Source organism: Heterocephalus glaber, unplaced genomic scaffold (genome assembly GCF_053883595.1).
Source record: "Heterocephalus glaber isolate CG9 unplaced genomic scaffold, H.glaber_assembly_v1.0 deba00001472, whole genome shotgun sequence".
In the NCBI taxonomy this organism is placed as follows: domain Eukaryota; kingdom Metazoa; phylum Chordata; class Mammalia; order Rodentia; family Bathyergidae; genus Heterocephalus; species Heterocephalus glaber.
This window is the reverse complement of record NW_028258315.1, coordinates 64,208,578-64,235,091: the sequence shown is the minus strand read 5'-3', so window position 1 is coordinate 64,235,091 and position 26,514 is coordinate 64,208,578. Positions and strand designations below refer to the sequence as shown.

At 48.5% G+C, this 26,514-nt stretch overlaps 1 protein-coding gene and 2 long non-coding RNA genes across 13 annotated transcripts in view; 1 reads left to right on the top strand and 2 right to left on the bottom strand.

Annotated features, from left to right (window-relative positions):
* The window catches only part of Plcd1 (phospholipase C delta 1), a 23,253-nt gene extending 3,557 nt beyond the window's left edge, over positions 1–19,696 (bottom strand). Inside the window, exons 1-5 of one of the 11 annotated variants that reach the window (XM_087181366.1) lie at positions 19,588–19,696; positions 18,903–19,060; positions 18,506–18,651; positions 381–510; positions 62–293 (exon numbers count right to left, since the gene is read on the bottom strand). In XM_087181366.1, coding sequence (XP_087037492.1) covers positions 62–293; positions 381–510; positions 18,506–18,651; positions 18,903–19,060; positions 19,588–19,681 — 760 coding nt within the window. In that variant the 5' untranslated portion in view covers positions 19,682–19,696. The other 10 variants (XM_004854261.3, XM_021266085.2, XM_021266086.2 and 7 more) reach the window with 10 other exon arrangements.
* Positions 14,502–23,328, top strand: LOC147826380 (uncharacterized). Its single transcript, XR_015439166.1, has 3 exons — positions 14,502–14,622; positions 16,604–16,745; positions 22,977–23,328. It is a non-coding gene; the product is annotated as an uncharacterized LOC147826380 (long non-coding RNA).
* LOC147826379 (uncharacterized) lies at positions 21,052–26,514 on the bottom strand. Its single transcript, XR_015439167.1, has 2 exons — positions 26,315–26,514; positions 21,052–21,221 (listed from the first exon to the last, which is right to left on the bottom strand). It is a non-coding gene; the product is annotated as an uncharacterized LOC147826379 (long non-coding RNA).

Genomic DNA, 26,514 nt, shown 5'->3' with positions numbered 1-26,514 from the left:
TGGCTGTATTCTCCTGGGGGGTTCTCCCAGCCATGTGACCCTGGGACTGCCAGGCCCTCACCAGTCTCATTGGGCTCATAGCGCTCGATGAGGGACAGGGCCAGTGCAGGCCCCGCCTCTTCCTCCTTCTGTTGGTGCTTCAAGAATGTCACTAACTGATCCACTGATAGGGTCTCCCCTGAGCCTGCAGCCTCTGCAAAGGTGTAGTCGATCTCCTCCCGTTGGGTCAGCATCTTGTAGAAGACCTCAATCTCCTTGTCCTCCAGGGAGTCTGTCTGGGAGTGGTCACATTCCTGCAAAGCCAGGACAGCTGGGTGGGCAAAGCTCAGAAGAGGCCTCGGGCAGATCAAGGCTCCACTGTCACAGAGACCCAGCCTCACCCTGAATATCTTCCGGGCATAGCTGTCATCCACTTGGATGTTGAGCTCCTTCAAGAAGTTCTGAAGCTCCTTGAAGCTCATCTTGTTGTCCTTGTTTTTGTCGGCTTTTCGCAAGCAGGAGTGAATCCAGCTGGGCAAGGAGTAAGGAAAGAACCCAGGAGCCCTGGAACCTATATGGTCCAGCCAGAGCAATGCTCAGGCTGAAGCCCCCAGAGACAGTGACTGGCCCCTTCAGGCCTGCCCCATAGCGGCACACCCACCCTTGTCAGGCAAGACCTGGTGGCCTCTCTGGAAGTAAGGAAAAGGTTATATCCTGTCAAGGACTCTTTCTACTTGCTGATTTTGAAATCTTTCAACTTTCTGAAAATATTTCTTACTCTAAAAAGGACTTACAATAGACGATTTAGAAAATAAAGAAAAGTAAATAAGCAAACAACTATCTACCATCTATCCTACCATACTACCATCTATCCTACCGTAACTACCACTAAGATTGCAAAGTATGTCATTCTGGTTTTCATTAATTATTAGCCAGCTGAGCTTAAAGCTTCATTTGCAGAAAATTTCCAGACATTGTTCAGAAGATGGAGACATCACATGCAAAAACAAAGCCTGGGTCAAGTAGTCATGACTGGGACATTTCACTCCCATTTCTCCCTTACTCCTGTCCTCCCTCCCTTCAGGCTAAACCTTAAGGAACCAGCGAAGAGGGAGCTCCATACACATTCTTCAGAAATTGGAGAACAAGAAAAGATAATGAAACCTCTTAAAGACCATAGAAAAAAAATGATAGCAGTTTTCAAGAAGGAACCACAAAGGAAACAGAGTAATCAATACAAGATAAACTTTAAAAAAATTGAAGGAGCAAATAAATGAAAAACAAAGCCATCTCTCTGGCAAACAGGGAAATATTTGCAGCAAAGATTTGGAAGAATTAATGAAGAAGGAAGCAATATGAAGACCCTGGTAACTAAATGAGGAAATAAAAATTGACCCTTTGCAAACATAAAACTATAACACTTAGTGGAGGTAAAGGTAGGGTGAAAGGGGACACTCTTCAACTGCTTGGGAAAGGTAAATTGGCATAATTTTAGGAAAGACACCTGGCCTCAGCTTTAAACTTGCTGTTTTGGATGGGGCTCACCCGCAAGGTTCATGTGTAGAGTGCTGGGTGCTCCGTGTGGTAATGTTGGGAGGAGAAGCCTAGTGCACAGTCCTTAGGTCAACTGAAGGTGTGCCCTTGTTCCATCTCCTGTCTGGCTGTCTCCCATATGTGCTGCTGCCATGGTGATGCCATTGGCCATGTCATCGTAGAACTGAGCTTGAATCTCCAAAACTGTGAGCTAAACAGACCTTTCTTTATAAAGTTAGTGTGCCCCGGGTATTTGATTATAATAACAAAAAAGACTAAAACAATATTTGTTTCATTTAATTCCACTTCTAGCAATCTATTAGTAAGGAAATATTCCTAAATACCAAAAGACTTTATGAATATAGTTCTTGGCAGTGTTACTTATAGTAATGAAAGATTAGAATAAAATTTTAACACTGCAGGAATAACTTACAGTTTATAGTGCATCTACTCCCTGGAATATTATAGTCATTAAAGTGTTTATGAAGACCATACTAACACATGGAAATGATTATGACACAATGTTACATAGCAAATTAATTACAATGCATGAGCTCCACTATTTTTGGCAAAGGCATCATTAGACAAATTGAAAGGCAGAAAAAAGATTAGGAGGAGAATGCAAATATCAGCAGTTTCTGGAGGAGGTGGCTCTTGTGGATCTTTAAAATTTCATTCTGATACAGTCATATTTTCCAAAATGTACGTATATATATATGGGAAAAGTAATTATGGCAGAATGCCAGGTGAAGCAATCAAGTTCAGAGTGCTCCAGCCAAGCCCAGGTTTCCCATGCTGAAGGCTATATTCAGCAAGAAGGATGGCTTTCTGAGCTCCAGATCTGTGCAGCAGGACCCTGCACAAGGCATGAGATTGCCAAGAACAAGGCAGTGCAAAAGGGGTGACTCAGACAAAATGGCCACAGAATTGGGCTTTGAAGAAAGCTCCAAACGAGGTGGGAGCGATCTTGAGAAATAACCACTTAAAAGTTTTCTGAATGCAGGGGCTGGGGATTTAGCTCAGTGGTTCCAGTGCCTCCTGTGCAAGCGGCAAGGTCCCAAGTTCGATCCCTGGTAACCCCCCCCACCAAAAAAAATAATAAAAAAAAAAGTTTTCTGAATGCTCAGAAACACCCAGAAATGAAAACTAACAGGGTTCAAAATGAGCTGGATATACACTAGCAATGAACAGTCTGAAAGTAAAATTAAAAAAACAATGCCACTCACAATAGCATCAAAATGAATAAAATCATTTGGTCCTCCATTTAAAGTGCAAAACTTATACTCTAAAAAGCATAAAACATTGTTGAAAAAAATGAAAAACATGTACATAAATGTGCAGACGTCCATGTTTATGGATCTGAAGACTTGATATTGTTAAGCTGGAAATACTCTCCACATTGATTTACAATCCCTATCAAAATCCTGCTGACTTTTCTGAAGACACTGACAAACTGACAAAAATTTGTGTGGAAATTCAAGTGACTTACATTACTTTTAAAAAAAAATCCTGGTAATGTTCTCTAACTTTCTACATGGCTAGATAAATTTCTGTGCATATGATCATACAATCACAGTTGAACAGTTTCCAGTAAGGATTTATTGTACCAGTACTTTACTCTTGGGAGATGCAGAAACTCTCCCTCAGTATTCTCCTCACAGTAACTTTCAAAGTTATATTAACTAAAACATTGTGGTACTGGTATAAGGAGAAACATAGACAAATGAAAAATAATTCACAGTCCAGAATAAACCCTCATATTTTTAGTCAGCTGATTTCTGACAAGGTTACCAAGACAATTCAATGAGACAAGAATAATCTTTCCAACAAATGGTACTAGAACAACTATATATCTACGAAAAGAAGCTGGATCTCCTACCTCACACTATATATGAAAATTCAATATGGATCAGAGACTTCAATGTAACAGTGAAAATGTTAAAACTCTACAAGAAAATATGAGTAAATGTTCATGACTTTGAACTAGGCAAAGTCTTCTTAGATGTATCAAACAGCACAAATGATGTGGGCATACTGGTAAATGCCTATGATCCCAGCACTCAGGAGGCTGAGGTGAGAGGATCACAGTGAGTTCAAGGCCAGCCTGGACTGCACCTTGTCACAAAATCCAATCAACCAACCAAACAAAACCCCAAAAAGCACAAATGAAAGAAGAAAAGTAAAATTAGACTTCATCAAAACTAAACATTTTTGTGCTTCAAAGAATACCATCAAGAAAAAGAGAATCCACAGAACAGTAGAAATTATTTGCAAAGCCTATATAACTCATAAGAGACTTGCACCTAGCATATACGAAGAGCTTTTACAATGTAATAATGGAAAATAAAAATGCAATAAAAATGATAATAGGCAAAGGATCTGATATCTCTCCAGAGAAGATATACAACAATACATGAAAATTTCCAGTATCACTAATTATTTGAAATACAAATAAATCAAAACCACAATGAGATAACACTATAACCCCTCACACTCATTAGGATGGCTACTGTAAAAAAAAAAATGCACTAGCAAGGATGTGGAGAAATGGAATCTCTTGTATACTGTTGGTTGGAATGTAAAATGGTAAAGCTACTATGGAAAATATTACAGTGGTCCCCTAATTCCAAATAGAATTACCACATGATCCTGCAATTCTACTTCTGCATATATACTCAAAAGAACTGAAAGAGAATCTCATCTCAAAGAAATTATCTGTATGCCCATGTTCATAGCAGTATTACTGACAACAGTCAAAAGATAGAAGCAACCTGTGTCCATCAGTGGATGAATGAATAGACTAGATGTGCCATATACATATAATGGAATATTATTTAGCTTAAAATAGGACATCTAACACATGCTACAACATGGATGAACCCTGAGAACATAATGTTGAAATAAACCAGTCACAAAAAGACAGATGCCATATGATTCCATTTATCTGAGGCACCTAGAGGAGTCAAATTTAGAATGGTGATTGCCATGGGTTAGGGTTGAGGTGAGGGCAGGGGAGAATGAGTGGGAAGTCCTTTAAAAGGAACAGAGTTTCAGTTTTGCAAGACAAAAAGAGTTCTGGACGTTAAGTTGCACTTACCACTATTGAAGTGTATACTTAGGAGTGGCTAAAATGGTAAATTTTATGTGTATTCTATCACAATTAAAAAGAAAAATAATAGACCCATTTAAAAAGAGCCTAACAACAAAAATGAGCAAAGAATCTGAATAGTTATTTCTCCTAAGAAGATATACAAGTGAGCAATAAGCATGTAAAGATACTCATCATTTGCTATCAAAGAAATGCAAATCAAAACCACAATAAAATAGCCACCTCAGCCACACAAATGTCTACAACAATAAAAAAAAAATTTCAGCCATATAAAGCAGAGACCAAAAACCACAAACAACAAAGGATGTCAAGGATGTGAAAACTGAAACCTTTATATACTGCTGGTGGGAATATAAATTGGTGCAGCTTCTTTGGAAAAGTTTGGCAGTTCCTCAAAAGGCTAAACATAGAGTTACCATATGACCTGGCAGTTCTACTCCTAGATGCACTCAAAATGAAAACAAATGTTGACACAAAAACTTGTACTTAAATTTTCACAGCAGATTAGAGACCAAAAGTGGAAACAACCCAAAATCAACAGATGAATGGATAAATAACATGTGATAAATCCCTAAGAACAGAATATTATCAGGCAATTAAAAGGAACGAAGTGGGCCAGGGATTTAGCTCAGTGGCACCGCACCTGCCTTGCAAGCGCAAGGTCCTGAGTTTGATCCCCGGTACCAAAAAAAGGGACTGAAGTATGGACACATGCTACAATGTGGATAGATGTTGAAAATATCATGCTAGGTGAAAGAACCAGTCACAGCAGACTGTATGATTCCATTTATAAGGCATTGTCTAGAAGAGGGAAGTATATAGAGACAGAAAATGGACCAGCAGTTGTATGGGGCTTGGGTTGAGGGGAAATAGGAACTGTGCTAAAGGATAAGGGTTCCTATTGGGGTGATGAAAATGATTCTGGGGATGGTTGCACAACTCCATAAATATACTAAAAGGCACAGAATCAAATTCAAGACTTTAAATGGGTTGTGTGGTATATAAATTATATCTCAATAAAGTTGTCATAAAAAAGGGACCTGGGGCTGGGGATTTAGCTCATTGGTTCCACCATGTGCCTTGAAAGCACAAGGACCTGAGTTCGATCCCCAGTACCAAAAAAAAAATTAAAAAAGGGGACCCAGAGCTGGTTCTACCCTCACCCATATGTGACAGATGCCTGACCACTTTGAATCATAAACTAGTATGGGTGTGCAACTAGATTTCCAAGCTATTTTGTTTTAAGCCCACAGGCTTTCTTGAAAACTAGGCTCAGGGAAAAATGATCACTCCCCAAAGAACAGCACAGAAAGACATCATGGCCTCCCAACTACCAGAGGGAAAACGTAGTAACTCCAGAAAACATGACTACAAGGTCCTACACTAGATCTTCCCTTGAAGCAGGGTGCTCCCCTCAGCCTCATTGTTTAGAGTCCCCTCATTGTTTAGAGTGGGGCAAGGGGAGACTCATACAGCTGCCTAGGTGCCTGGCCTTGGGTCAGGGTAAAGAACGGTCCATGGACCTTCCTTGTCTCTTTTCTGCTGTGCACTGATTTGTGTCTCTCCAAAATTCATATGTTGAAGCCTAAACGTCCAATATGATGATATTTGGAGATGTGACTTTGGGAGGTAATTAGTTTAAATAAAGTCATGAGAGTGTGGCCACATGATGCAACTGTACCCTTACAAAAGAGAGAGCAGAAAGCTTTCTGGCTCACTTCCTGTCATGTGAGGACACACAGAGAAGGCAAGCTATCTGCAAGGCAGGAAGAGGGCCCTCACCAGGCTCTGACCACACTGATACCTTGATCTTGGAATTCTAGTTTACAGGTTGAGAAAATAAGTTTCTGTGATATAAGTCAGTTAGTCAAAGGCAGTGCTGGCGAACTTTTTAGAGCTTTCAATGATACAAACATCCCACTGTGGCACATGTGTCATAGGTTCGCAACCACTGGTCTAAGGAATTTAGTTATAGGAGCCTAAATTGATTAAGCCACCTTCCATAGAGGGATGCCTGAGGGACAACTATGGACTGTCCACAGGCCAACTGAGAGGATACTGCTGCAGCTTCTGCCGCTGGTCCATGGAACCTGAGTGGTGGATGATCTTGTGTAGACCCCGCACCCAGTGCTGGGCATCAGCTGGCGATGGGGCAATAAGGTCTAGTGTATTGCGCTGGTCCTTGAAGACAATGGAGAAGCACCGGTCCTCAGGCACGTCACGGGCAAACTTCTCCAGGCCCTCTGTGCGGTGCCCCATCCGAACCTCCTGAATGTCCTCAATGGAGACTGCAAGAAGGGGACGGTGAGGGGGGCGGGGTGCAGAGCATGGTGTGAGGCCAATGACATGGTCAAGGCCATAGTGGGGGGGTGAGTTTTAGGGACACAGCTGGGCCCAGAGCTGAGGCCTTGACTCTACAGAGAAGGGAGAGGGGCAGGCAGGCAGAGGAAGGGTGACCAAGAGGAAGGAGGAGGACAAGGACTGAGGTGGAGACAGAGCACAAGATAATCACAGTGGCCAGAATGGAAGCATATGGGGAGACACAGAACTTAGGTAGTTGAAAAGGTACCCAGGACCCCAGCTTAGCTGACTCAGTGGTGGAGCGAGCAGAGCCACAGAGAGAGGACTAGGACAAGGAAGAGTTTTTAGGCAGAGACAAGGAGAGGTGAGACATACACACTCCTAATTGTACTAGACCTTGGGCCTGTTCCTCCCACAGCTACAAGAGAGTCCAGGCCCCTCTCCTGACCATTCAGCAGACTACCCTCAGTCAGCCCTGGCCTTGGGGTATGGGCATAGACACCAAACGGAGAGGGAGCAGTACTTGTGTGAGAGCGCGAACAAGGCCTTGCCTAGTGTGTACACATGTGTATGTGTGTATGGAGCCCCCTGACAAAGGGCTGCAGGAAAGGAAGCCCTGCCCTCTGGGGCCCTGAGAGGCAGAGTAGAGGGTGCTCCTCAGGGGTCTGAGAGATCAGATCATATCATCCTTGGAAGCCATTAGGAGGGCCCTCCTGTCACAGCCCAGCCTTCCAGGCTTCAGGGGGAGATGAGACCCTACCACCCACCACTCCTACCCCTTCGTGTGCTCCATAGCCTGGCTGAGAGCCAGTCCCAGCAGCCAGGTTCATGTTGAGCTTCCCAGGGGCAGGATCCAGGCTCTGCCCTGCTCCATCCCCATCCTGAGCCATCCTCACCCATCTGTCCTTGGTCCTAGACTGGTTATGGTTAAAAGTCCACTGTCCCTCTCTGAGCCCACTCCACCTAGGTGCCTCCTGCACCTGCAGGCCCATGTGTGTGGCATATGCCCAGCCCAGGCCACAGATTCTGTGGAGCAGGACATGTGAGCCCTGAGCCATCTGGGGTGCAGAGTATATCCCTGCCTAATCCCTCTGTGCCCTACTAGACCCCACACTGGGGCAGCTGCAGCTGCTCTAGGCTGGGAATGGAAACAGGAAGCCTGGGCCAATGGATCCTCCAGACCCATGTCTCCACCTGTCCAGAAGAAAAAGTCCAGCTGCCTTTCCTGCTGATAAAACCTGTCTGTCCGGGAAGCTGTCAGGCATGGGCAGTAAGGGTGGGATAGGGGGAGCAAGAAGCAGAGCCAAAGAGAAATGAGGGATGCTCCACTCGTCCTTCAAAGATGTAAAATACAGTTGAGGACAACTATCTCACGGGTCATCCAAAGAAGGGAAGCAGCACGAGACCTGTCTCAGATGTCTCTGACCTGGAAGAAAGCTTCTTCAGATCATGTTCCTTACCTGAGCACACTGGCTCTCGGATCTGGGTCCCGGACCTGGGTCCCAGACCTGGCTCTGTTAATCACCTCTTTAGGTTACAGACCTTCGGGCTGCCACTCATATGTAACCACCGTCCCCCATAATTGGGTCTCCTGTTTGGAATGCACTTCTGGCCCTTGCTCATAACAGTCCTAGTGTGAAGCTCTTATCCTGCCAGCCCAATTGGGAGCTCCTGCCTGGAGCTGCTGCTCCTCTCCTTGCCCCCTCACCCATCCCCCACCAAGCTCTAGGCATACACTGTTGAGCCAGGATATGTACTGGCAGACGGTGAACTCCAAGCATAAGATCTCTGTTCCCACTGGTGAGGATCTAACAGGAAACACACGATCAGGGCCGGAGCCCAGGGAGGGATGCTGTCTGGCACCATAGATAGTGGCAAGGTCGGGGGTCACCCCTGTACAGTGAGTGAGGTAGGGCGGGGGTTCAGGGTGGTTTGCTGAGAACACTTAAGAGCCTCATCTGTTCAGACCCTGGCTAGCTCTGCTCAGAAGCCTTCACAGCCCACAGCCCAAGGACTCATTCGGGTTTTCCTCACCTGCCTTACTCCTGTCCTGCCATACCTTGGGCCACACCACAGGCCACAGGCCATACCTTTGCTGGCTTCTGCCCAGTGTCCTGAGGCCTGGCAAAGGCCTCCTGGGTAAAAGGCACCCTCCTAGATCCCCCTACCCCACCACAAACACACACACAAACCTGGGACTGAACATCTCCTTCCTCATGCTATGCTTTTCCTCTACCTAGGGTCTGTCACTTGTCTATCTCGCTCTCACAGACTTGCCAGTCAGATCGCCCCGCCTCTCCACACACCCCTAGTCAGGGTGAATAGATGAAGGGGCAAGGGCTTTCCAGGGGTCTGAGGTTTGGGAAACCCAGGTTGCAAGGTCCTATCTGTACAGTCTGAGTAGTCACCTGCACCTGTGGCTATTTAAATACAAATTAGCCAATAAAATGAAAAACTCACTTCTTCAGTCACAACAGCCACACTTCAAGGGCTCAACAGCCACTTGTGCTTGGTGGCTTCCATATTGGGCTGTGCAGATAACATTTCTGGATTCCGCTAGTCCAAAGTGTTCCCACTGAGTAAAGATGCAAAAGGGAATACCCCATTTTACAGAATTTTTAGGGAACTCCTGCATTAAAGGGAAGAAGACAGCAGGGCTTCCTCCCTAAGGCATTGCAGGGCTACTCTCCATTTGCTGTCCTAGCCTTGGGTTCCTGGGCCTTTTCAGGAGTTTCCAGAAAGCCTTCAGGCCCATATCCTTGAAGGAGGGGACCCAGCCCTGCTCTACCCCAACCTCCTACTGCTCCATTCTCAGGGAGGATCTGCCTCCTGCGGCCCCCTGCCCTTCACACCCGGGGCCACAGACACCCGGAAGCACCTTATCTACCTCTGGACTTTGGGCCTGGCTTTTGGCCTACCACACCTATAATGCTAATCCACGCCACTGGCTTCCTTCCCACAATTGCATGGGTGGATGCTTATGAGTTCAGGCAACCCTGTCCAGCTCCTTCCCTGCTTTTGAGCCTGGTTATCCCATGCATTTTCGTAGCAGTGCATCCTCAACCCCAAAGAGCTTTAGCACTTGTGGTCCTTGTTCCACAATTGCCCCCTCCAACCCAGATTTGGTCTCACATTCCCTAAAAGTAGTTTAACCAGCTCCTCTTCTGACCCCAGGCAGCCTGGTTCCTCATTTCTGGCCCTGCTTGCACGAACGATCAGGCCTTTTTTTCCATGTGTGGTCACGGATCACAGTGGATCCCCACCCAACCTGCACTCTGCTCCCTCCCCTGTGGCCCACAGCACTCACACAGCTGGGACTCTGGGGACCTCATGACCTTGCGGGACTCCTGCCAGATGGTCTTGCAGTCTTCCTGCAGCTTGTAGAAACGTTCTCTTCGCCATGAGCTGGACTTCACCTTCAGGAGCTGGCTGCCCTTGAGTAGGGCCTGTAGGTCCTCGTCATCCTGCAGGCCTAGGGGGCCAATACTAGTAAGAGACCACCTCCCTCCAGTGTCTCTGCTGCCTTCACCTCCACACTGGCCATGCTCACCCTTGGGCCCTCTCAGAGCCCAGTTTTCGTGAGTCTCATCTTCAGCTCTCTGCATACTTCCCCCTCCTTCACCCATATTCCAGTCCCCTTCTCCTTCAGGAAATCTTCTCTGATCACCAGCTGAGGTTTCTATGCAAACAGCAGCACAATTGCAAGCCAGGACCACACTTACTCACCATGACCTGCCCACGCACAGCTGAATGGGAAAAAGAAGGGCAACTAACTCAAGATTCCCTGGTTGCTGGAGGATGAAGGCTTTAGGAAATAGCGAGACTCTAAATGATGAGGTAGACCCCTCCAGGTCTCACATAGGGGTCAGAATGAGCTGAAGGAAGGTGGGACTAAAAGACCAGGCAAAGCAAAGAAAAAGAGCAGACACAGACGGTGTGATGGTTTATATCTCCATGTCCCCCAAGAGCCTCATGTACTCACAGGTGGGGGGCTTTGAGAAGGTGATTGGATCACTGGGCTTAAAGCTGACTTGCTATTAGGAGGTGAGGTCTGCCTGAAAGAAGGGGGTCACCGGGGTCATGGCCTGGAAGGGTTTACCTCCCTCCCCAGCTCCTCCCTTCCTTCTCTGCCTCCCCATTGCCGCAAGGCAAGCAGCTTTTTCTCTACCTGCCCCTCTGCCATGCTCTTGCCTTGGAGCCAGTGGACTATGGACTGAAACCTCTATAAACTGTGAATGAAAATAAACCTCTTAATTTTGGGATGTTGGGTATTGTGTCTCAGCGATGAGAAAATGACTAAGACAGATGGAAACGAACCCCAGTGCACTAAGGAGCTAAACAACCTTCAATCATTTGTGCCTAGGGTTAGGCATCCTTCCTGAACAGCTGTGTGACCTGGGTAAGTGACTCTATGGGGCAGGGCCTCTGCTTTCCTGTCCATAAAATGGGATGATAATAGCACCCATCTCAAAGGGGAGCTCTAAGTTTAACTGAGATGATGCACAAGTCAGTGGAGGTCTGGAAACAACAGCATTTGCAGCTCTTGGCATCAACATTGTAGTTGCTGTGGCACCCTTTTGCCTATCTCTGCCATCCCTCTTCCCTGCTTCCCCCACCCCTGACTCGAGTCTATTTGAGTAGGTCTCTGATCTGTGTTCCAGAAGAGATCAGCGAGGCCATTGCAGCTTGGGACACTCCTGTCTCTTCCTACCCTACCCCCATCTCTAAGAGCCCTGAGTCTGAGACCCTTCAGGGAAGAGCAGCTTTAAGGCACAGTGCAACCCTTCTAGAAGCCGAGGCAGGGCCTGGCCAAGAGCCCACAAGGAGGCCAGAACCCTGGCTGCTTGTCCCACCTCCAGCTCTTTTGCTGCCCTCAGAGCTGCAGTCTGCTCCGAGGCATGGGCTCCCAACGATGCCTAGGCCCAGATACGAGGCACCAAAGGGACATCAAGCTTGGCTCCTCAGGAGGCCTTGCTCCCCAGCAGATACCATCTGTGATAAATCTACAGGGCCCATAGGACCTTCTGGACCACTTCCCCATGCCTCTGCCACCACACTGTCTCTGTCCTTCCCTATGGTCCTACTTCCAGTGAGGACAGACTCATGCCATCCACTTTCCTACAGCTTTAGGCAGTACTTCTTTCCTCCTCTGTGCCTCTGTGCTCCCATCAGTTCTGAAGTGAGAACAGTTTTGGAAGAGGCGTCAGTGGGCCTCCTCAGAGGTGATGGTCTTATGTAAGCTTCCCATACCTTTGTCACGGATCTGTCCACCCACTTCCAGAAGACATTCTGCCTTAGTGTGGGCATTTTCCTTCTTAGTGCTTGGAGGAGAAAAGGGCTCATACAGAATGTTCCAAACCGTTGGCTGTGTCTGAGGGGCCCAGCACAACAGGGATCGTAAGGGAGTTCCCAGGTTGCCAGGAGAGAGAGCCACCTCTGGCCTCTGCTGCGAGATTCCACTGTCCTTTCAGTGGCAGAGGTACAACTGGGAGGAATATCTTACCATCTGCCAGCACCCGCCCCCTAAGCTGGCACACATTAGGGTAGCCATGCCTGACAGGTCAGATGGGAATGGGGGAGGGTATCAGGAAGTAGAGGGTGACCTCCACCCTCCTGTTCTGGAAAACACCATGAAGGGATGACATGCTCATCCTGTCCTGGAGCCAGGCTGCGACCCCGTCTGTGGTCAGGCAGAGATAAGCCCCAGGCTGCAGACAGGGCTGCCAGGAGGTAGACCTCAGTCTCAAGTGGGCTATGTGAATCCCAGAAAGGTGACAGTCACTGCTCTGTGGGCCACTGGGAAGCTTGGGCAGGTGCCTCCATTTCTTAGCCTCAGTGCAGGCCCTTCTGATTCCAAGGCCTCTGGGCTGCCTGCCCTTCTGCCCTTGCTCCCTGAGCATGTGGAGTATGTGGGCCCCTTCATCCAGCCCCACTCATTCGGCTGCAGAATCTTGTCCTCTGTAGGAGGTTGGGGAGCGGCCCTGGGTTGAAGCTACGGCTTCACCAACCGGCTCAGGCTAGCTGTCCCCAGGGAAGTGGCCAGGAACAGGGCATGGAGGGTGCTTCAGGTGCCAGCAGGAAGCTAGAGGGTGTCAGGAGACCTGCCCACTATGCACCCATCCCTAGGGTGATGTACAATGAGGACACACTGGGCCTGGGACCCACAGCAGTGCATAGCTACACTGGGATATAGTCACCCAGATACCCTGTCACACGCCAACATACACAATCACACAATGCCAGACACAATATTGAAGAGACAATGAGCCACACTGCAGCCCCATACTATATATTGTCACATGGATTTGTACAGTTACCCTTAGTTACACACAATGCCAAAACATCATTATTGTGATAATGATAACAGCCACCATAATGATAGTTAATATTCGAATAAGATACTTATTGTAGCACATGTATTTAATCCCTCAATAACTCTATAAGGAAGGAAGAATCATTATCCCCATTTTACAGATGAGAAAACTGAGGTTAAAGGAAGTTGCAAGGTAGAGTTAGGACTCAGAAGCAGGCTGCCTAACCACATGGTCAGGGCTGTGAAACTTTATGCAGTCACCACTCCAGGGACACTCTACCACAGAGTAATAGCGCAAAGAATCCCACATAACACAAATATAACACAGAATGACAGAATAACTCAATCATTTGGGGTGACCCGCTGCCACATCAGTCATACACAGTCACAGTGGCACAGAATCACACTGGATCACTTACCATCACACTGGGCTGCATGCAGACACAACGGTGCTACAATGTCACACACTTGGCCACACACCATCACACACCAACATCACTACACAATGGCCTCACAGTACCACATGCGTGACAGTCAGCACTGAATCATCCACTGTCACACTTGCACCTACAGACACATCTGCACGGTCACACTGGGCCACATAGTCCTGCGAGTCACCCCAGGGGAGTACACGGTCCTCCCGGTTACTCTCCAGGCCACATGTCCAGTGGTGCCTTAGACATCTGTAAACAGACTTGATTTAGGATGACAAAGGGCAGCGAGTTTTGGATGGGCTGAGGAAGATTAGGAGAAAGGGTAACCCCACTACTCACCCCCACGTGCCGCCACTGCAAACATAACCCCGCAGAAGGAAACAAACGCTCCAAGTCCAATCAAAAGCAGGTGACGCCCAAGGACAAGCTGCCTGTGTCTAGCCCCCAGCTGCCTTGCAGCTCTCCTTGTCCGCCATGCCCCTTACCCAGCCTCTGCCCATTGATCGCTGCCACCTTCAGGCTCTGCTCTCGCAGGTAAAGCTCCCTGGAGTGGCTTCGGCTCCGGCTCCCAATCCCCAGACACTGCATGCCTCCACAGTGCCTCTGACACGATGAGGGAGGAACAGTGCAGCAACAGTGCAGCCTCTAATAAGCTTGCCTTGGGTCCTGGGAGCCGAACCGCCCAGAGACCAGCCGTGAAAGCGCAGAGCTAGAACCCGAGGGGAGGGGCGGAGCTGCAGTCCTAGAGGCGGGGCAGCAGAAAAATCCGGCCAGAAAGGGGCGGAGCCAGCGCGAGGGGGCGGGGACAGCCCCAGGGGCGGAACAGACGTCCCCTGGAGGTAGGCGAGAGTCGAACGCAGGCCGGAAAGGGTGAGAGTAGAGCCCAGTGGCAGGACCGAGGTGGGCGCAGGCTAGGGAGGAAGAGTGGGACAAATCCATACCCTAGGAAGCAGGTGGGTGACAAAGCCACAGGCATGAAAGCCTACCGGGGGACGGAGGAGGAACCCAGCACGGGAGGCGGAGTTCAGGGCAGGAGCCACCGCCCGGGAGGCGACGTGGTGGTCAGCCATCACATCCAGGAAGCAGATCGGGGCGGAGCCAGGGCCCGGCGGGCGGGACCTGGAGAATCCCGTCAGGGAGGGGTGGAATCTCAGCTCTGGAGGCTGTGTGTGGCGGAACCTGAGCCGGGAAGTCCACTACCCGCCCGAGGCTGGCCGAGGTCACCAAAATTGGCAGTGGCCGCGGGAGGTGGAAGGACGATAGAGAGAAGTTCCCAGTGGGCTGCAGAATTTAGCTGAGACTCGGGGGAGGGGGGCAGGCAAAGCTGTGGACTGAGACTGGGCCAGGGAACAGAACCCACAAATATTTTAAGGTCAGTGACTTCAACGTGACCTAGCTTGCAATAGCCTCACTTTGTGAACCTTAGGTAAGCATGTTTCCTTTCCTCAGTTTCCCCATCTGAGTGGAGTTAATCCCCAAAGTGTACGCATTTGCAAATGAAGTCTTGAAAAAGGTCTTGAAAAAAAAATGCTGACCTTAAAAGAAGCCTATTAACTCAGGCTTGCCTTGATGAATATAGATGAGAACGACTGTAACTTTGTACAAAACTGTGCTTCCACTGTGCTTGGGGTAACAGTGGGTCCTTTCATCTACATTAGAACTTCCCTTTCATTCACTCAGCAATTATTTATTGAGCCCCTACTGTGTGCCAAGGTCGGGACATGACCCAGAGGGCTGAGTCACTTCTCTTTTACTCTCTGCCTCTGAAGAGTTCCCCATTGGCCTCACTGAGGCACAAACAATGAATCACTAGCAAAGCCGGTAAAGCATGGCAATAATAACAAAAAACCGAAGCACAGAGTGACTTGCTTAAGGTCACGCCACAGAGAATAACCAGCAAGGTATGTTAGTGTAGATAAGCTGAAATATAGAAACAGAAAAGGAGTTCTTCCTTTGGAGTGGGAGGCGCAGAGTGTAAAGGTATCCTGTGTTATAGGGAAACCACGCAGGGATTCTTGAACAAGGAACTCCCAAAGATCTACGGATAGAATCACATCTGAGTTATGTACTTTATTGCATGGATTTAAAAACATGATCCCAAAGGGGTCCATATGCTTCATCTGATTGTCAAAATGGCTTATGGCACAAAAAGAATTTAGAGCAGTGTGGATCAAAGAGTGTGTGTGTGTGTGTGTGTGTATGCATGCACACACACCTGGGACAGACACCTCTAAAACAGAACTGAGGGGTTGGGGAGCTGGCTATCTCTTGGGGGGACTGGCTTTTTTAGTCCTAAGCCCAGGGGATGTTGTATCCTCACAAGATCCCCTGTAAAATATGAATTGCTATCCCATGGATGAGAAAACCAGCCCAGAACGGCAAAGGGACTACACAGTAAATAGAAGCAAAGCAGAATTGGAGCCTGGGTCTCCTGGGGCCAAAATGAGGTCCCTTTACCGTCCATTTTCATAAATGCCAGTTCTTGAAGTGGGGCAAGAGGGGCCAGTTGTAGGAAAAGTTGGTGGTAGTCAATGTGTTCAGTGAAGGGAGAGTCCTGGGAGGTGATGCCCTTTCAGGCACATCTCGGGACCTGCTGGAGAAGCTAATCTAAGCCTAGCTAAAATATGGAGAGCAGAGGAAGTGGGGTTGGGGGAAGACTGTAGCATCAGTTGGAGAGCTTCAGAGGCACCAGAAAGTGCTCCTTCATTCCTGAATTTGGTTCTAGCTACATTTTCCCTGGCTAGGGACTACTCTATGGTGCCCCAGCATCTCCTAAAGAACTGAAGATAGCAGTTCACAGGGCATGGTAACTTGGGGAAGGGCATCCTTCAAGAACACAGCATTCTCTGGATGCCAGGTGCTATTATAAACAGCCTTATAGATATTACTTATTCAATCCTATTAAGTAGATGGTATTTAACCTCTATTTTACAGACCCACAAATAAATAAGGGATTTGTGTGACATGAAAAAACCAAAACTGAACTCAGGTACTTTGTCTCCAGAATCAATACCATTATACAACATTGCCTCTACATACATATGGAGTGAGGACAGAAAGGACATCTAATATCTAGGTAAGCCTGTAAATCCCCAGTAAACACAGGGAACTCAGCGGGCACTCCTGCAACAGACCCTCAACTGGCCAAGCCAGAAAGTGTCCTGCAGCACATGTCCAGCACTGCGGGATCCACAGTGTGAAGAGACTCTCCAACGGAAATATAGACAGCCTAGAACAGCACAGGGCGCAGTGACCATCCCCTCCCATCACCAATTCTTCTTGGCAGGTTCTTCCCCATCTGGTCTGCAGTGTGGTGAGAAGGCCATTAATGGAGGTAATCTAGGATGATGAGCTAGAAGCAGCAGGCCTGCAGGGAGAACAGCTTTGGGTCTCAGTGTTCATGCCAGCCCTGCAGGAAGGGCTGGACTGTCATGCATTTGAGAGGCTGGCCTTACACAGGATGAGCCAGAATGGCCAAGCCATGGCACCAGACTGGGAGGCTCTGACTGAGCCTTCATGTGTCTTCCTCTAGGGGAAAGACAGCAGGGCTGCCCAGAAGAGAAACAGGTCAAAGGTGCGGACACCCAGGATGGAGACCATTCTAACAAGCTGAGGCTGCCACTCTGTCAGAGGCAACTGGAGGGCTCTGAGGAGGTCTGTGTGTGAGGCAGGCAGGGAAGAGGTGGAAGTCTGCAGAGTAGACTAGCTACTGCATGGTGAGAAAGAATGCAGGGGGCGGTCTCCACTGTGGTCCTTGGAGCACCCAGCTCCCTTCCCACTGTTCTGTCAGAGGCACTAAGGATGCCTCTGGTCTGAAGAGAGTCGGAGCAAGGGAAGGGGCAGGGGTCCCTTGACCCAGCCGGAGGAGGTGGCTTTGAGAAATCCTGACCTGGTCTCTCTGGGCCCCGGGGTCTTACTGAGAAACAAACTGATTGAGAGCTGGTCAATGGGCACATCTTTAGGGGGACTGAAGTGAGGGCTGGCGGGCTCTGCCCTTCTCTCCATGTATGGTTTAGATGGATGGGTGGTGGGCAAGAAAGTCTCAACCCCCAGGGCACTGGAAAAGACAGGGATATATAGTTAAGTAGCGACTGGTGTGAGAAGGGCAAGGTTTGCTGAATTGGCAGATGATCTGAGGGCAAAGCCTTCCCAAGTGTGGGTGAGTTCCTGGCCTGAAGCAGAGATGCCAGGTTGCCTCCAGACCTTGCAGCCGGGAGCCCACGTTCCTCTCTGTTGGAGGGACAACAGTAAGGCGAGGAGCTGACCCAGACGGGAGGAAACAAAGCTAGGCTGGACAAAGGATGCAGCAGCAGAGAGTTGGAGCTGAGACCTGGCCGGGTCCCGCCAGGAAGGTCCGCTGCTCCTCCTGGGTGGCTCTGGGCTGTTAAGGCTGCTGTGTCCAACCTCCGCTAAACTCCTAAACTCGCACACCTCCTCGCCCCACCCCTACACCCTCACCCTGCCACACCCGCGCGGCCCAACACGCTCCAGGCGCGCCCGCCTGGGCTCCGAGGAGCCTGTAGGACTGCCGGGCCAGCCGAGAGAACTCGGTCTTTCGTGAATGCGGTTTCCTCCCTCAGCCCCTTCGTGAGATCTGGGCTCCGTGAAACCCAGCCTTTTGTGGCCAGAATAAGGGGAAACCCCCAAAGGGAAGTCTGTAGACCCATACCGCGCCCCGACCTAGCGGGCCAAATGTGGGGACAAGCCTGCGAACGCCCAGGGAGGTGCGAGCAGCCCCACTCCGGAGCCGCGAGCTGAGATTTCCCCAGGGTGGCAAAGGGGTTCACGATGGCCCAGGACTGCAGGATGCCCCGCCCGCGCGAGCGGGGCACTCACCGTGCAGGGTCAGGAAGTCGCGGCCCGGGTCCATGCCCGTCGGGCGGCACGGCGGGAGGGCGCACGGCGGGATTCCAGGCTGGACTCCAGTGAGCAGGAACGCAGCAGGCGGCCTCGGGTCGGGGCGCAGCGCAGTGCGGAACCGACTGCACCAAGGTGGGAGGAGGCCGGGGTGGGCCTGGGACACCACCCCGCCCCCCATGGGCCCCGCCCCCGGCCCTCTAATTCCTTCTCTTCCCGCCCCCTCCCCCCCAGGACCGGGAAGGAGGCAGAGCCCGGGGCCTGCAACACCGGCCAACTCCGGCGGGGGCCACTGGGTGTGCCCAGGCCAGAAATAGCCAGATCCCTCTCGCTTCCTCCGCCAGCGCCTCCCACAGGTCGCAGGCCCTGTTATTACTGCAGGCGGCCGACCCCAGGTCCTGCCTGAGGGTGCTTCGTGGTGCTGGGGAGATGCTGGAAAGAATCCGGCCTCATCCCAAGGAAAGGATCGCGAAAGGTCCCATGCCAGCTGAGTTGCTGCGTGGCTGTAGTTCGCCCGGGCGTCTGCTTTCCCTTCTGTAAAATGGGTGCGCAGGCACTGACTGGGAGGTCTTTGCAGAGCTGGACCTGGACCTGGTCCAAAGGAAGGTCCCTTCCCTCTTGCTGGGGGGATTTCTAACTCAGGCACTGGGGCGGGGGGTTAGCAAGCAGATGCAGGAGGCTCACCTTTGAGCCTTTTATGCTCCAAAGCCTTAGTGCTCTGTGCAGCAGGAGGTGGAAGACCTTAAGGTCTCATCTTTGGGTGGCCTCCCCACCCGAAGATCTTGGCAAGGGGTTCCTACATGGACACAACCCTTCAGTTCTTGAGACCCAGAAACTCTCCTTATGGGGTGCTCAGATACCTCCAGGGATCTTGCTGCCCGAGACCCCTTGGAGGAGCCCCTGGGAACTGGGCTCTGGTTGTGGGGAACCTCTAGGGAGCCTTCCAGGATCTGGGTGCTGGTTCTTGCCGTGAAGTTACCCAGGCCTCCTGGGCTGATAAAGGCACTGAGAGTCTAGGAGAAGTTAGTTGGACCCTTCCTGGGGGAGGAGGCTTAGCTCACCACAACTTCTTCTCTTCTGGGCACAACCAGGATTAGGTGGCATTGGGAAAGGGCTGTGAGATGGCTGCAGGGCAGTCTTCCAGTGCTGTGACATTTTGGAGCTTTGGAGAACACTTATCTGCTGTGCATCCCCCCAACCCCTACCCAGAGGGAGGCTGGCCCCTCTGTTGCCCTTCCCCAAGCTGAGGTCCTACTCCATGTTTGTTGAGGAATAAACAGTTCCACACTGGCAGGCCTCACTTTGGACCCCCAGCCCCAGGGTGAGGAGGATGAAGGATTCCCCCTCCCCTCTCCAAAGTCCTGCTTCACGAGAGCCTTCTTGAGTCTCAGAGCCTCCCACCTGCATATCTGACACCCTTGGTCCCTGCCAGCTGCTCTCCCCAGCACGTTAAGCCTCTTCAAGCCCAACTCCTCTTCTCAGGCAGAGACCTTGAAATTCTAACCCAGTAGTTGGCATGGCTTCACACCCATCATAATTCCTACTTCACATTGTCTCTCAGCTCTGAGTCCTGCAGCACCTCCCACCCCCCAAATAGAACATTACCTGGGACCATGGCCCCTCCTTCTCCCCGAGATTCCTATCGTGGGGCTGCAGCAGGCTCATCCTTTAGTATCCTAAATCTACTTCAAACAGACCCTTTTCTGGCCTCTGCCCACACCAGGAGCTGAGGCCTCCTCCCTGCCCTGGAGTTGTTGGGCAGGGTAGGCATGGCTGACTCAGAGCTGGCCTTTGCAGTCAGGTTCTACCAGAAATGAGTACTGAGCCACACCCTGCTCAGAGCTTCGTTGACCCGTGGGTCAGCCCTCACTACAGGCCTCTCCCCCTCCATCTGCCATCTTCTTGCTCACAGGCTGTTCTGTCCTCTTGCTCTGCTCTGCTTTGTGTGCTGCGGCTATATATCTGTGTATGCTGGGCTTGGTGGCAGGGAAGCACAGCCAGAGGCTTTGCACTAAGCCACAAAGTTGCTGGATTCTTCTCCTTTTGCCCTTAACTCCCAGGGCCTTTTGTGTGGGCTGGGCCCTGGCCAGGCTTCTAAATTAACCTCCTCAAAACCCAGCTTTCAGTCACCTCTGGAAGATGCTCTGGGAGCCTGGTGACTCATAGGGCTCTGTGGCAGGCTTAGTTTGAGTGCACAGAGGGTCCAAACATGCCCAAGACTGGCTCTCTAATGGCAGAGTTCCAGGCATCTCACCACCTCCAACTTGCCAGGCCAGCTTCAGTGTCTTGGGGGGAGGAGTGGGGAGGGGGTTTCTGAGATGACTAGGTCGGGGGGGAGGTAAAAGAGACCTAGTTCTGGGGTCAGGGCTGCCTCAAGTCACTTCCCTTGCCCTCCTGCAACCCCCCCCCCCATGGGTATTATCAACCCAGGAATGCCAACTTTCAGGATGGTCAGGCTCCATGTGGCTTCAGGGCTGGCCCTGTCCAACCCCTCCCTTGAGAAACTCAAACCTAGCACTCTTGAGTAGGTGAGGTGGCTGAGGTTTATTCTCTCCCCTCCCTACATTTAGAGACCATGTCACAGGACACTGGGAGTGAAGAGGCTGTTGAAATCTTGGCTCTGCAGTTTCTTGCTATGAGATGCTTCACTCCCTTGAGCTCTATAATCAGGAGATGCCATTATCTTTGGAATAGGCTGAAATAAAACATGTCAAGTACAGTATCTGGCACAAATAAATACCTGAGGGACCAGAGCTAGAATTCCTTCTCTAGAGATCCAGTCCCCTGCTGGCCTCCTCTCCATGTCCTGCTGGCCACAGAGGCTCTTGGTCCTGAATGTGCCCTTGCTGCTTTTGAGGGGTGAAAACCTTACCCAAGCTCCCTCCAGAGGGTCCTAGACCCAAGTCCAATGCATTAGGCAGAAAAGTGAAGGCTGCCTCTCCAAAGGAGGCAGCTCTGACAAAGGCAGGGTCCTCAGACCAAGATGGAAAGACATTCCTGACCATGTAGGGACCCAGAATGTCACAATCGATCCCCAGATCTTGGGGCCTCTTGGTAATCCCACGGGAGGATGGGATTAGGTTTCTGTAATTATATTGATGAGATTTCATTGTGTATTCATTTGTAAATGTAACCGTGAGTCTTATGTCACTGTGCACAAAGTCTGGATGCTCACCTCCTCCCCACCCCACAGGGAGGTATAGTGCTTGGTGAGGGGCAACAGACAGATTTACCCTTGGGGCCTTATCTGAGTGAGGAGGCACATTCAAAGAATATGTGAACTGACAAATACATCAAAACTCCCATTTGGAAACTGTTCTGTTATTTTGTTATTATTCAACAAATATTTATTGAGTACCTATTGTGTACCAGGCACTGTTCTGAAGGCTTGGAAGTTATCAGTAAACATAATGCACAAAAAAATCCCTGCCATCCATGGAGTTTAAATTCTAATGGAAAGGAGAGAGACACTGTCATAAACATAAGAAGTGAATCGTATAGCGTCTTAGAAGACAATAAGGAAATGAAAAAAAGCAGGGCAAAGGAGTTCAGGAATGGGGCAGGGTTAAATTTTAAATAGGCTGACCAGGCTAGATTTTATGGGAAAGGCGACATGTGAGCAGACCAGAAGGGAGAAAGGAAGCCCCAGGGCTCCCACACAGGGGCCAGGCAGCACCAGTGTCCTGAGGCAGAAGCATGGCTGTTGTGTTGGAGGATGAGAGACAGGAAGTGATTATGGGAGAAGTCAGAGGTAAGGAGGACCCTGGTCCTTGGGAGAAAAGAGAAGCACCTGGAAGGTTTCAAGCTGTGGAGAGACATGATCTGACTCATGTTTTAAGAGGATCCCTTTGGCTGATGGAAAGAGAAGCCAATGTGGAAGGACAATTACCAAAGCGGGGAGCCCAGGGAGGAGTCTCCCATAGTCAGTCTTTCACGTGGGAGTGGATAGTGGCTCAGACCTCAGTGGCACAAGTGGAGGCTGTGAACAGTGGCAGGATTCTGGAGACACTTTGAAGATAGAGCCGACAGGATTTACTTGTGTGGGCTGAGAGGACTAGAGAGGACTCAAGCATGACTCCAAGGCTTTGGCCTGGGCAACTGGAAGGATCAAGTGCTATTCACTGAAATGGGAAAGGCTGAGGAGGAGCTGTCAAGTACAAGGTGAGGATACATGTCTGGAGTTTAACAGGGAGATGTGGGCTAGGGATAAAAATTGGAATATGATTCAAAACATGTTCAAAATACCCATAAGGACTCATATACTTACTGCTGATGAGAGTCTACTTTGAGATAATCTTACTGGAGGGCAATTTTGCAGTATCACAAATACTAAAATGTACACACTTTTGGCCAAGCAATTCTGTGATATTATCGCACAGAAACTGTCGAGAGCAATGCTACATAATTTTAGGGTAAAATCATTTGGTTAGCCTAGTTCTCTTGCCTACAGCCCAGCTACAGAATAACTCCAGTTTGGTCTCCGGTCATAACTGAGACTTCAGTGATCCAGTGATGCTGTGATTCTCCAGGACAAGAAACATCCTGGGAGCTGAAAACATCCTGGGAGAAGAAAAATCTGCTCAGTTCCTCATTGTTCTTGGACTGTTAACATCTTGTTTACTCAGGATGTACTGAACTCTCTGCAAGCCTTTTGCTACACCTTGTTTATCCCAATGTGAACTCTTGAACTCTATATTTCATTTGTTACATTTGTTTCTCCCGATGTACTGAATAAAAGGTGCAGTAAGGTGGGGGCTTTTGTCTTTGCTGCCCAGAGCAGCACTGATCAGACCGAAAGCTCAGCTTCTTCTTAGTCTCATTTTTCTACCTTTCCTGTAATTCGCCGTGTGCTGCTGTGGCTCCCTGGAGACCAGGACTCACTGAAGAGGTTCTGGTAACGTCCCCTTCCCCTGTTCTCTACATTAGACAATGTATCCACAGATGTGAATGAGGTTGCTCATTACTACATTATTTATAATAGAAAAATAAAAAACTTTTCTATGTTCAAATAGAATGTAGTAAGTGAAAAGAGCAAATGACAGGACATACTATGTATACTATAATGTGTGTTTTTAAAATATTAAATGGCTTTATAGATATTAGTATTTTTAATACTAACAGAAAAAATAGCTGGAAGGATACAGAAATAATCTAATAATCTGGGGGGAAAGATCAACCAAGGACACTTACTTTTTATTGTGTACTGTGGGGCTTTTTGTTTAACTATGATGATGTAGAAGTTTTAAAATTTTAAAGTTTAAAAAAAAATTTAAAGGCAAAAAATGTGTGTGGATCCTGAAATTTATATGTAACCAGAAGAGACCCAGAATTATCAAAGCAATCCTGGATAAAAGAACGGAGCAAAAGGCATCACAATCCCAGACTTCAAGTTATATTACAAAGTTACAGTGATTAAAAAAACCCACATCATGGTACGGGCACAAAAACAAACATATGGACCAGCAGAACAGAGTCGAGGTTGCAGAAACATCCCCAGACAATTATGCTACCTGATCTTTGACAAAGGGACCATTAGAGGAAAGATAGCCTCTTTAGCAAATGGTGCTGGGAAAACTGGATATCCACATGCAGAAAATTGAATCTACATCCCTAAGTTTCACCACGTGCTGAAATTAAAACCAAAATGGTTCAAAGATCTAAATATTTAAAAAGGAACATTTAGGGCCAGGGATTTAGCTCAGTGGTTCTGCTGCCTGCCCTGCAAGTGCAAGGACCCGAATTCGATCCCAGGTACCAAAAAAAAAAGAGGAACATTTAACCTGCTGGGAGATAAAATAAGTAAGACTCTTGTAGGCAAAGACTTTCTGAATAGTACCCAATTGCCCAAGAAATAACACCAAGAATCAACAAGTGAGATTATATCAAATTTAAAAGCTTCTGAATAGCAAAGGAAACAAGTAAAAGAGTGAAGGGTCAGCATACAGAATGGGAAAAAATGTTTTGCCAGCTGTTCCTCAGGCAGAAGACTAATATAGGAAATGTATAAAGAACTCAAAAAATTAGACCACCCAAATAAAAAACTCAATCAAAAATGGGCAACTGAAATTAATAGACATATCTCAGAAAAAGAAGTTCAAATGGCCAAAAAATACATGAAAAAATGCTCAACATCTCTGGCCATTAGAGAAATGAAAATTAAAACAACACTGAGATTCCATCTTACTCCAAAAAGAATGGGTACTATAAAAAAAAAATCAAATAATAACAAACGCTGGCAAGGCTGTGGGGAAAAAAGGAACACTTCTACATCGTTGGTGGGAATGTAAACTAATACAGCCATTATGGAAATCATTATGGACATTCCTTAAAAATCTTAAAATAGAAATTCCATTCAACCTAGCAAGGCCACTTCTAGATATCTTCCTGAAAGAGTTAAAGATACCACATTTCAGTGATACTTGCCTACCCATGCTTATAGCAGCACAACTCATAAAAGCTAAATCTTGGAAGTAGCCTATATGTCCATCAACAGATGAAGGGATAAGGAAAATGTGGTGTCTATGCACAATGGAGTACTGCTCTCCTAAAAATAAGGCGAATTTGAGTCATTTGGAGAAAAATGGATGTACCTCAAATCCATAATGTTAAGTGAAATAAATCAAACACAATCTTAAATATCATGGTTTCTCTTATACGAGAAACTCAAGGTATAAATAAATTAAAGTGGAAAATAAAAATAGACAGTAGGAAACAGGGAAATAGACTTTTTGCAAATAGGAAGGAGACCAAGAGATGGGGGGGGGATTAAAATGTTGTGTACATGTATCAACTACCCCAAATGAATGTACTCATTATGCAGCACAAACATGCACTAATAAAAAAAAGTATGTGGAACCCAGAGATACACCAACAAAATTTGTGGTTAGCAGAAAAGGTTATAAAATGAGAGAATCTAAAAGGGAATTGGTGTTGTACACAGGTAGTTCCTGGGGGAAGGAAGCTGATGAATGTTCCAAAGGTAACCTGGCCACTTGTTACTAGCGCAGGGCCAGAGCCACTCTTTGTTTGGTTAATCAGATAGCAGAGAGATTAAATGCTAGACACAGCAGAATCAGGAAGGAATTTATCTTAATATCTTTGTACAGATCAGGCAGATACTAGCAGAAGAGGACCAAGAGAATGTAGATGGGAGATGCATGAAATGAGAGAAAAGTGAGTATATCAGTCAGAGGGGATGGGCAGTGGCATCAGATGAGGGTTGATGGAGTGACCACTGCCACTAAAAGGACAGGAGGGTTATGAGTGAGTTGGTCTGGACAGTGTCAGCTGAGCAGATGGGCTGACACTAAAGAGTGGGAAGGGTCAGACTCCCCGGGACATTCTCTATGGCCATCTGGAGGGGGGATGAAGGCAAAAGTAATGGCAAGAATCCACTGTCCTTCCCTTCCCTAGGCTAGGAAAGGACAGGGAGCCTCCAAATGTCAACTAAAGGTTGACAACCAAAAGGTCCTAACTGACAAGATCATCCAGTTTGGGGAGGCACACCCCTCTCTTCACAGCAATCCAGGCTCACCAGACTGTCCCACTTCCCGACCCCCACACAGCTCCTACTTGTATGTCTGGAGACCTCCTGTGTGTGGAAAACTGGACAAGAAACCAGCTTGCCCACACAAGCTCCACACCTACCCTTCGGCCTGTCCCAACCTGCCCCTTAATGCAAACACCATCAGCCCTGGCAGGAGGGCATTTAAGAAGAGGCCTGCACAGGATATTTGGAAAAATACCTTTGGGTTCTCGGGTATGTAGAGGAAACACAGAACACAATACCTTGGCTGTGTGGTCTTATCCTGTGGGGGTGGGTGCAGCTGGAGCACAGCCAGAACAGGGCCCTTTCAAGTACATAGTCCAAGGCAGGGACCCTGGTTTCCTAGTACTCAGGACAGAAAAGGTACTGAAAAGGACAGATGAGGGAGCCAGGCCCAACTCTGAGAAGCGGAAGTGGCCTGGGTCTGTGGGTAAACATCCTG